This window comes from Simochromis diagramma, unplaced genomic scaffold, assembly GCF_900408965.1.
Source record: "Simochromis diagramma unplaced genomic scaffold, fSimDia1.1 OVJJ01000159.1, whole genome shotgun sequence".
In the NCBI taxonomy this organism is placed as follows: Eukaryota; Metazoa; Chordata; class Actinopteri; order Cichliformes; family Cichlidae; genus Simochromis; species Simochromis diagramma.
Window position 1 is genome coordinate 377,745 of NW_024387197.1, and position 11,631 is coordinate 389,375.

Sequence of the window (11,631 nt, forward strand, 5' to 3'; positions counted from 1 at the left end):
GGTAGACTTGTAAGAAAAAATTGGATTGCTTCTCCAACACAATACAGTATAAATGGACACACAGGACACCAGCCAGAACATTTCATCCTGCACAGAATGATAGGTAGGCTGCATGCTGTGTTTGGATCTAAGATGATAAGTCAGCGGAACTGAGAACGGTAAACATGTAAATTCCTGTGGAAGCAGTGATGTAAGTAATAAAACAAGCAGCTTGCAAACTCAGAAGTGAAACTGTTTTGTGAAAGAATACTAATATACCTCGTTAGAAACTTGGAAAAGAGTGAACAGGAATCAAAGGTTAATGTGGTTTAAATTAAAGTGCTGAAAGCAGCTAGCTACAGCTGAATCCATAATTTGTTGAACGTACCACCAACAAACCATCAAGATATGATAGAACTGCAGACTTCAGCTTTAATTCAAGTGATTTTACAAAGCGATTTTAGCTGGAAATGATTTAGAACCTCAGAGGCTCCAAAGTAATTAGACAATTGAGTGACGAGATGTTTCATGGCCAGGTGAGGCCTGTTCCCTTGTTACTTCATTACCAATGAAGCCTCTGTCACATATCTGCTATCTAATATCTGCAGCTGATTCAAAGTGTTGAATTTGTATGTTATAGCTTTTCACTGTAATCTTAAATATAAGAATAAAAGAGATGCAGTGGAAGTGAAGGCGGCTGTTGTTAAGTTGAACAACTAAAATACATCTATCAGCAACAATCTGATACATGCATGAAAACAGGATTATGTCCATGGTTCAGAAAAATAGCTTCACAATATTTAACCAAATCAAAAAGACTTTCAGACTTTCATGTATACAATCAAGAGATGCATTGATGAATGGAGGTACAGAGAGTTTAAACAAGGTGCAACTTGAACTTGCCCAGGGAAAAGTGTGGCGACAGGAAGAAGCAGCTTATAATCCAAAACAAACCACATTATAACAGAGTGCAAGTCGACAACCTCCCGAAGCATGCTGCAAAAACAATTCTTAATTTCTCAGTTTATTCTTTATTGGCCAAGTCAGTTGTCATCTCAACTCGGCAGAGCCGCTTTTCAGTAAGTGAAAATAGACCCACAAACCCACAAACAAGAAACAACTGAAAGCAGCTGCAGTAAATGCTTCATTTCCTCGTCGGAGGAAATGAAGCATTTGGTGATGTGCATCAGTCCTAGACTTCAGACAGACACTGGGTGCAATTTTCAAGAATTAAAAAGAGTTTTTATATTTAAAATTCTGTTATTTTGTCTGAGGGATGACTCAACGTAAATAATTCCTAAACAGTTGATCGAGTTAAATACAGTATTTGGTTTTTGTTTACTAATGCTAAAGGAATGCTCACTATTGTTATAGCTATAATTGGATTTTTATGAGGGCGTTAATTCCCACTCCAGCCCACTCTACACACAAAACAAATTTTAACAAAGGTTAAAATGTTATTTATCTGAGTAAGAAGGTAACTGGAACATGAAATCTGGTGGTCTAAAACTGTCCCTTTCCACTGAAGGCCGCCAAATACTTGTTTGGTAGGGTGTTGGTCTTTACTTTACAATATTAAGTGCTTTGAGCTGAATGCTGTTGTGATTTGGTGATATAAAAACTGAACTGAATTGAATTAGTAGTCTTATTCCAAAAGTAACTGCTGCTAGAAGTGGAGAAAAATTCATTTTGAAGTGAACAAAGGGGGTCTGAACCTGAATGACAATTCATCCAACGGAGTTCAAAATGAAAAACTAAGCACTACTGAAGAGACCCTCGCTGGTGCCTGAAGAGAAGCAAAAGGATCAAAGGCATTTCAGTCTAAACAAAAACGGTGTCTTGGTTTTACTATAGCTAAAATCTACAAACCAGGTGCATTAAGAGGCCCTTTTTTAAAGTACATTAGTTGTTTTACTGTTAAATCCCCATTTGTGGTTGCACAGTTCCTCTTAATGGTGATGGCTAAGCTCCCCCTCCTGAATGTCACTGTTCCTGCTCCCACACAACAATGCTGTGAAGTTCATCACAGGCTTCCAAGTAATGATAAGGTAAACTTTGAATGACTAAGCGGTCATATACTTTGGCCTATATCATTAATGCATCGCTGTATTTTAGTCTACAGCTGCCCTAATTGAGGGATTTGCCCAGTAGGCCACCGGGAAGGTTTGGTTTAGTTTCACCCTGAAAGTGAACTAGTGCTCAGTCAGCCTTACTCTGTTTGTACTATGCTTCAGTTTGCTCGTGCGTATTGATCTGTGGCACACTGGCTGTATGTGCAGCAGAGATAGAGATTAAAACTGTCTTTATTTCAACCCTGGCACACTGGTAATAAGATGAAATAAAAATGGATGATCTGATTGTGAGTCAGGAAATGACGATACTACTAAAACAAGTGTTGAAGAAACTGAATGCTTGCCTCTGATGTGTCGAGGTTTTTCATTAGCTGACAGTAGTCCTGAGAACATCTGGACATCCTGCCGTGGGCTCAGATTTTAAGAATTTTAAAAACATTTTCAGTGTTTTTGTGTCACCTATTATACAGAAAATGTTCTTTGTTCTTTCTCCATTCCTGTTGTTGCCATAACAAGCAACAATCTCAGGTGTTAAAAGTGACTGTGTGGCAGGGTGTGGTCTGTGGCGCAGCTGCAGGGGAGGGGTGGAACAGCGGGTTCAGGGCGTAATGTCAGGGGAGGCTAGTTGTCAGGTTATATATAACATTAGGAATGAAACAAAGGCTAGAAGAGGAGCCTGGTATCAGGAGACCGTTTAAATGAAATTTTGAGTATATAAAATAACAACAGAATGAACTGATTCTGAGGGATCAGGTGAGAACTGTTTCACATTTGATTTTTTTTACTTGGAAATACCCATGAATGTAAATATTCCCTACGAGCAAAACTTTGGTAGGGAGGCAGGGGTTCCTTTAAACATGGAGGGATTTTCCAACAAAATCAGGCTCAGGAGGGGGCAGGCATTTATTATAAATGGTAAATGTTTGGAAGGTGGGGAAGAAAGAGAAAACCTCAATCATCAGACAACTCCATGTAGGCAAGCACTTTGGCAACTGTGGCAAAGAAAAACTCCTTTTAAACAGGAAGAAATGGCCATCAGAAACAGGCTCAGGGAAGGGCAGCCATCTGAGAAATAGTAGCTAATGGTTAAATGCAGAGTAGCGGCCTTTGATAAAGAAAGTAACACTCTGCAACATGACTAAATGAAACCAGGACTGCTTATGCCGACAACTACCTTGGCACGTGACACATTGAGAAGGTGAGAAATGACACCAGTTAGATGTTTTAACCAGTTTGTGTTCCTCTGTGACGAACATACGGGCTTTATTATCTCTAGTTGTGCAATAAGAATATTAACAATCGATTTCACATCAGTGAGGGGTTTTGACCTCTGCAGCTGCTGACCACAGTTTCAGCTTGTATCTAAATATAAGCAGTGTGTCACAGACATGCACCTGACGTCTCTGCAGCGCTATTGGTTGTCCCTACTGCACTTTCTCAGTCATCAGTTTCTTTCCATGTTGCTAGACTTTAGGAAGAGGAAGTGAGAAGGGCTGCTGAAAGCCCCATGATGTACTCTGCAAGCTTCACAGAGCTATGAGAAGGGGAAGTACGAACAGCAGACGAGCTCGACAAGCACACGCCTGAAAACAGAGACGATAGCAGATATCATTTTCTCCAAATAGGTAAGAGTTAAACTTTATTTTGTCTTGAAGCTCTAGAGATCTCTTTAAATCTTCAGAATATTGTGAAGATGTTTCTTTATCGGTCAGAAACGTGTTGATGTCAAATCTCTAAAAAAAAAAAAACTTGTAAGTGAGAAAAGAAAACCCCACGAAGATGAAAAAGTGAACAAAAATCTTTCAAATTTAGACCAAAATAGGCAGTCATCTAACTGAAAGTGTCTGTCATGTGTACATACTGACTTAAGTGGAAAACAAAATATAAGAGCTGTACTTTAGTAGTTTTAAATGGCCGAAGAAGAAGAAGAAGTCTCGTTTCTATTCTCAGAACAAAGATCAGTTAGAAAGAGGGCAAAATTTTGATGTTTTGCGCATATTTATAACACAAATACAGAAGATTTTTACTTAGAACGGGTCACCTTGTATTTTGAGGAAGTTTTGGTATTTCCACAATTAAACTGCCTGCCCTCTCATGATGTAATTTTAAACCCTCCCAAAGTATAATGCACTCATATCGTGTTGTACAGAAGAAGAACTTTGGTTTTGCTTGTAAACTGAGAGGAAACACAGGAAGTGAGATGTGTGAGCATCACTTCCCCGCTTTGTGACCGTGACGTTTTGTCTGTTTTAGCACTTACACACCCACACACAAACGCAAGACATAAATAAGAGATGCTGCATTAAACCTTGACCACATCCAGCCCTGCTTCCGATATTTATATTCAATAAAAAATAACGGCCTTTTCTTGTTGCAGGTCTGATCAGAGGAGTTGCAAGATGGCTCACAGCTGCCTCAAGTGTTTAAAGTACACCATGTGTGTCGCCAACTTGCTTTGTTTTGTACGTATGTCTCAGTCATCCAGCATTACATCACACATCACTGTGAAACATCCTGTCACATTCATCCACTCACTTTTCAAACCTAAACTGTCAGGTGTGACAGACGTATGAGTGTGTGAAAATTAGTTAGTATTTATAAATGCTTCAGGTGTCTACTTTGGGTTTCAAATATTCTACCAGATGGTCAGATTCTTAAAAATGAATCAGTTAAAAGGATTTACCAAAAGTTCACACAAAAAAAACACAAAAAAGGCTCTGACAGTTTTGTTTACTCTGTGTAATTGTATTATTACTATGACGATTACGTGAGCCAATTAGAGTGGAGGCAGTTAATTTTGCTTGTTCAATTTTAGAAAGCCAATGTCTGCTAATATGTGAGAATATAGATAGATAGATATGCCTGACTCACAGGGGCCATGAAGAGAAAGAGTGTTAATATATTTAATATAATAATAATAATAATAATAATAATAATAATAATGGATTGGATTTATATAGCGCTTTTCAAGGCACCCAAAGCGCTTTACAATACCACTATTCATTCACTCTCACATTCATACACTGGTGGAGGCAGCTACAGTTGTAGCCACAGCTGCCCTGGGGCAGACTGACAGAAGCGAGGCTGCCATATCGCGCCATTATATTATATAATATATTTATATTATATAATATATTTTTTAATTCAATTTCATTTCATTAATTTTGTTCCACAGACTTGGTGGATACAAAAGAAAAGGAAAAGTCAACATTTGCCAGAAGTCTGTTGCATAACAAATAAATAAAAAGCAGAAGCACTTGAGAAAATGTACTGCCTGACACTGCTGCCTGTAGGCAAGCTCTGAAGCAGACCAGGGCCCGGTGCAGCTCACTGTACTCTGTGTAGTGTGTATTGTGGACTTGGCTTCAGTCTGTCTTCTCTTCTGTCAGATCTGCGGTGTGGCCGTTTTGGCCTTCGGCGTCATCATGATGGTGAGTTCAAATTATGCTGCTCTCACCCCCTCACTGGCCAGCTTCAACATAGCCAACATCCTCCTGATCACCGGCATCATCATCACCTGCGTGTCCTTCCTGGGATTTCTCGGCGCACTCAAGGAGAACCGCTGTCTCCTCCTATCGGTAACACACACACAAATACTCAAAGCAGAGCACAGATTATGTGGTTTTCTGCTCCCTCTGATTACTTCATATTTTTAGGTAATTAACACTCTAGTTTTGGTACCCCCAAAGGGTATAATTTGTTTGTTTTTTTAAGCCTGTATAATTTTGATAAGGGGGGTGGGCTCTCTAACACTGCCTCTTCACTGTTGTGTACTCCAATTTTTGAATGCTACAAAAATAGCATTTATGTAACAAACGGAAATATCTAAAGAGTCAGCTTTTCTGGGAAAAAGGTCATTTAGATGTTAATCAGGACTAGTTTTTCTAGTTTTCTAGGAGGAAACACATCTTTGTGAACGTTTTAAACTTGAATGCGCATAAATGCCCATCTTTGGGCATTTATGCGCATTCAAGTTTAAAACGTTCTCGAAATCAGACATGTTGAGCTACATGCTGTGAACTAGCAGCCGAAAATAACTTCACTATACAGTACCGTTTCATATGTGTATGTAAAGTGTTTCAGAGTAACATTCACATAAACCTTTTTATTTATTTTTTACAGTTTTTCCTGATGCTCTTCCTCATGATGCTCTTGGAACTGACAGCAGCATGTCTGCTACTTGTATACGAGGGAGAAGTGTGTGACACATATGCTATACACAATATGTTCTGTTTTTAAAGCAAATGTATACATTGTATGTAATCACCAAATCCTCCGTTACTGTTCAGATTACTGAAAGAGTGAAGACCGATCTGATAAAGGGCTTGAATGATGCAAAAGGAAATTCAACACATTCAAAACAAAGTGACTGGGATAATATTCAAGAAAAAGTAAGTGTGTCAGAGTGGAGATGTCATGTTGTGACACAAATGACTTTAGAAATTTGTTTATTTTTTTTGTCTGTCAAATTCATTTGTTTTAGCTTGACTGCTGTGGAATCAATAATGTAACAGATTGGGGAAACAACGTGCCAGAATCCTGCTGTATTCCTGAGGACCCCTCTTGTAAAAGTCATAAATACAGGCAAACGGTAGGCTCATACTAATCACTGATCCTTTCAGATTCATACTTGCTTTAATGTACCATAGAGGTCAAAGGTCACATTGTTACTGCTCCAGGTAATTTCAAAATGTTTTGTGTGCAGGGTTGTTTGTCAAAGGTGACAAATTTTTTTGAGAAGAATTTCCTAACCATTGGGGTCTCTGTCATTGTCCTCTGTATGATTGAGGTAAGCTGTTAACATACTATTTTACGCAGGTGTTGCAAAGTTAATCTATGAACCTGCAGATGTACCATGTCTCAGAAATTACCATCTTCACTTCTGTATAAAAGACAACTGGATTATAAAGTGAATGAATTGGTTAATACAATGTTCTGCTCAGAAATGTGGCATCTTCCTGTTAAAATATACCTAAACTTTGTTGCCTTTGACTGTATGGTTTCATTTCTAGCAGTTAACAACCATGGCCTCAGTGCGTTTTATACTATAAAGATCCTTCAATATTAGATGGAGAGAACTCTGATGATCAGATAACCCATTATGAGCAAGTACCAGGCAATGGTGGGGAGAAAGAACTTTTTGACAGGAAGAGATCTCCAGACAGTGTGCGGGAGTAACTGAATACATGGTATTCCGAATAGTTACTTTGTTGAAATAAATGGATTACACAGCAGTCTTTTCCTGTTTCATATGTTAGGCTATGCCCTCTCTATTTTTGGCAATTCCACATTGGTGGAAACCATCTTGCAGCCCATGTTACATCTACTAGAGCCAGAAGAGCCAGTGACAGTGGCAGAGAGCCATCTGATAAAACTGGTTGGGAGTGAAGAGAAAAAAGGAAATAAAAGATGAATGTAGCTTGCAGCTCTTGAAAATAAAATAATAAAAAGCTAATGGTCAAGTACTTTTAACCTACATTCTTCTGTCCTAATGGCCAACTCCTGCTTTGGAATAGAAGTTAGGATGTACAGAAATGTAAGAAAAATTAACTTTCAGTTCACTTCATGCTAAACATTTTTCTGATGACTTTATACTTTGCCAGTTTCACATCTTACTGTTAAGACTAGTCCCCACTAAAGTTATAAAAGTGGTTTACACGTCTTTAACCAATGACTGTCCAGCATCCCTGTATATCAGTCACATTCGCTATCTGGCAATGGCAAAATAATGTGTGACGTTAAAGCCGCTACAGCCATCCTTCATATACAGTCTATGATTGCCGCAGACCAAGGCTATATCCCAATTCAGGGTCTGCAGCCTTAAAGGCCGCATTTTAAGGCTGATTACGTCATAGCGACGCGACGAAGACTGTCCCAATTCGAAGGCTGCTCGAAATGCGTCCCTCAAATGCGTCCTTCATTTCCCTGAATTTTAAGGACGTGGCGGTATAGACTTCGTGGCCCAACATATCCCAGAATGCATAGCGCGGTGGTGGGTGTGGATAATTTTGGCGAAAGAAAAAAGGCGGATGAGGGGCGCCCGAAGAGTAACTTAGTAAACTAAGTGCTGAATATTATGTCACTTATTTATGTGCAAATGTTTAATAACGAAGAACATTAAAACATTACTGTTGGCCACATGTCGGCAAAGTTATGTGACATTAGTGACGTTTGTACTAACTTGGTTTTAAAGCCTTTACTTTAAAATTTACGCCGTTCAATAGCTTACAGAGAATGATCAAAGCTCATGTAGAAACAAACAAACAAATGAACAAACGATTTTTTCCTTCATTTCTGTCAAACAAAGCTGTATGAAACGTTTCTAGCTGTTAGTATCATGGTTGCTAGGCAACCTGGGCAGCGCAACGGAGGCTAGACCGTCCCATTTCACAAGCCTCGCACTTCCGGCCTTAGCGGTCTTTAAGTACGCGGCCCTTGAGGATCGTTGAGGCTGCGTACTTTAAGGCTGCAGACCCTGAATTGGGATACAGCCCAAGACCTGCTCCCCTCCCACTTACTAAACTGGGGCTCCAGCTGGACAATGTCCACTGCCACACCCAAAAACACAGCTCTAGAATGGATCGGGGAAGAAAAGACCACTCTTTAGATTGCAAAAGGAATAAAAATACTTCATATAAACAAGCATAAACCCAATGAAATTGCAGTCAGCTTGAGAAGCTCAGAATAACTTTTTTTTTTATAAAACAGTACAACATTGCATTTTATGTCCTTTTCCAGTTTAATTTCTATATTTCTGTTTACAGGTTTTGGGAATGTGCTTCGCCATGACACTGTTCTGCCACATTAGCAGATCTGGACTGGGCTACAAGTTCTGAATACCTTCAAACATTATCTTCCCATTTTACAGTAAATATCACTGTAAAGTTCTTTAGGAACTAGAGGGAAAGTTTCTGGAAAAACTTACTTAAAATGAGAAAACTATTTTTCTAAGCTCTTGCTTAAAGCTTAAACCTGTTTATGTACCTGAATATAAAGTATAACTGTAAATTCTGGCACCTTTGACCTTCAGTGCACTACTCCATTTCAGGTGAAGCTGTGTGCTGAGTTCAGTTTTGTACAGAACTTGCTTGGTGCCAAGTTTATCTTAAGGTCTGTCAACTTTTTAAAACAGTTTCTGTAAAATATTACCTTTGTACTAGTCTTTAATAAACTACTTACTGACAGCAAATTTGGAAACATCCAATTAACCTGCAGTCAGCTGAGACTGAAGAAGTCACTTGGATGAGTGACGAAACGTTTCTCCCACAAAACGCTACGTCCAGATGAACAGAATCAACGTTTGGAGATCAATTAACTTTATAAAAATAAAGAGCATAAACAGTGTTCTGTAGACTTCTGAACAATCTTGCTGTCAGATGACTTCCTGTTTATAGCTTGCCGTTTACTGATCTGTGGTGGAGCCTTAAAAATAACCACTTCCTCTTTTGACCCTGTTCAGCGAGTTTCCCTGAACAAGATTTAGTTTTAAGCTTAAGCGGGTCGAGAGGTCGTCGTTTAAAAACCAGTTAAATGTTTCACTTGGTAAGCTGATGAAACGAACTGTGTCCCAAAACAGACAAACAAGATTCCACTAATGGATTCCACTGATTGTACTGAAAGCTAAAAACAACAAGTTACAGATGAATTCATTTATTTAAAGAATAAATCCTGCATCATTACTGATCACAACACACACACACACACACACACACACAACCCTTAAGAAAAAAAAATGATTTACATGTTAAAATAATTGTTCTCTTTGAAATCACAAAAACAGTAACAAGAAAACAAAAAAGAAACAGACTGTACACAGCAGAAAACACTATTTATTGCAAATTAACACCCCTGACACCTCAGAAACTATAGACAAGTACTCCAACTCACCTACAGATATGAAAAGACAATAAAATAAAATAAGAAACTACTCTGACACAGCTCTCATCCTCTGAAACAGTCGCAGTGCCTCTCTTCCCCCATATTATGGTGCCCCTTTGAGTCTCCAGATGAGAATCTCGTGTTTCCTGAAGCTGTTCAGGTCCACTTGAACAGAGATGTGGCACCTGTTCCCTCATCCCCCAGATGAAGACGTTCGGGAGGCATCCCCTCAATGTGAAACTGAGCACAAAATGGTTCAATAAGCTCTCCAAACCCACTCTACTTTTTACAGATGCACAGAAAACCTGGTCTGCTGACGTTATACCAAAGCACTCCTGATCTTATATTGTGGTTTAAAAAAAAAAAAAAAGTTTTGCTTTTTCTGAATGTTTATAAAAAGCAGCTCATTTAGAAAAAAAGAAAAACAAAGATTTCATTCAGCAGCTTCAGGCCATTCAAATACCCGTTAGTTACAGTTCCCTAAGTGTTGCTATTGTAGTGAAACCCTATGGACAACATCTTGCTTAGAGAAGAAAAAAAAAAAAAAAAAAGAAAAAAAAAGTTGACACCCATTTGTGCTCAGGATGTGTGAAAGCAAAGTTGCTAGAAATGCCCCTGCATTTGACAGAGTCCGAGTGAACAGAGGAGCCAACAGTACCGCGCCGAAACATACATTCATGTTGAGAATGTTTGGGAGAGAAAAAGAAAGCGAGAGAGCGCCTGGTGCTGATGAACATTTCAAAGATAAACATTCCCAGTAAACATCTGATCCATTTCAGAGTGCTGTACTTGCAGATTAACATCTGCGATAACATCAATAAATAAGAAAGCAAAACAAAAAAAGCCCACCACAAAACCTCTCCCACACCCACCACATAACTGGAATGAGCATCAGTCAGGGTACCCAGCCCCTAGATTAACATGAGAATATTAAATTAGCAGTTCATTAGTGACAGACATCTGCATCAACAGGAGTTTTGCTTCATGTCTGTCACATCACCTGCAGGATTCACAGAAGCCTGAAACATCACCTCACACCTACTGCCTTCACTTGGGCGAGACACGACCAGCAAGAGTCAATGCCTCAGAATACAGCACTGTTAGGACAGACCAGGAGGCATGGCTCCTGATCCCCTACTGTTAAGTCACCAAAATCACCACAGAGAGGGTTGCGTCTGTGCCCTTAATTTACTATGGATTAAATCTGCTTTGAGTGACTGCATTGTCAGGTCAACCTGCGAGCACTAGCCCGAAGATGCTAACAGTCCAGCTGAAGGAGAAACTAAAAGGTTCTGTAGATATGACTATCGCTTCCATTTCTTTCATTAGTCAGTACTACAAATCTACAAAGGATTACACTGAAGAAGAGCAGTGGCTGATCTTCAGTATCCTGCTTTTTGTTGATGGCAATGAAATTGTTGTGGCTGATAAGCTTTAAGTAAAGATGAGTAAAGGCTTTTTAAGACAATATTTCCCACCAGTATTACAATGAGCAAAAATGAGGGGCTGAAAGAGGGGCAAAAAGAAAAAAACAAATTAGATATCTATCTAGATATATCTATCTATCTATCTCTCTCTCTCCACAAACCCCCAAAACAAGGCCACACACTATCACTGATCAACAGCTAAGGCTACTAGCTTTTAAACCAGCCCAGCTGAACCCTGAGCACATGCGTATTTCTTTGAAAGATATCATGAAGCA

The 11,631-nt window shown here is 39.1% G+C and overlaps 1 protein-coding gene across 1 annotated transcript; it reads left to right on the forward strand.

Moving 5' to 3' along the window:
* Window positions 1-2,747: 2,747 nt before the first annotated feature.
* On the forward strand, window positions 2,748-10,515 carry zgc:64051 (leukocyte surface antigen CD53). Its single transcript, XM_040050228.1, has 8 exons — window positions 2,748-3,676; window positions 4,429-4,513; window positions 5,441-5,629; window positions 6,174-6,248; window positions 6,341-6,442; window positions 6,535-6,642; window positions 6,757-6,840; window positions 8,816-10,515. The coding sequence occupies exons 2-8, from the start codon at window positions 4,451-4,453 to the stop codon at window positions 8,885-8,887; spliced, it is 693 nt and encodes a 230-aa protein (XP_039906162.1). The 5' UTR covers window positions 2,748-3,676; window positions 4,429-4,450; the 3' UTR covers window positions 8,888-10,515.
* The last annotated feature ends 1,116 nt before the right edge of the window (window positions 10,516-11,631 follow it).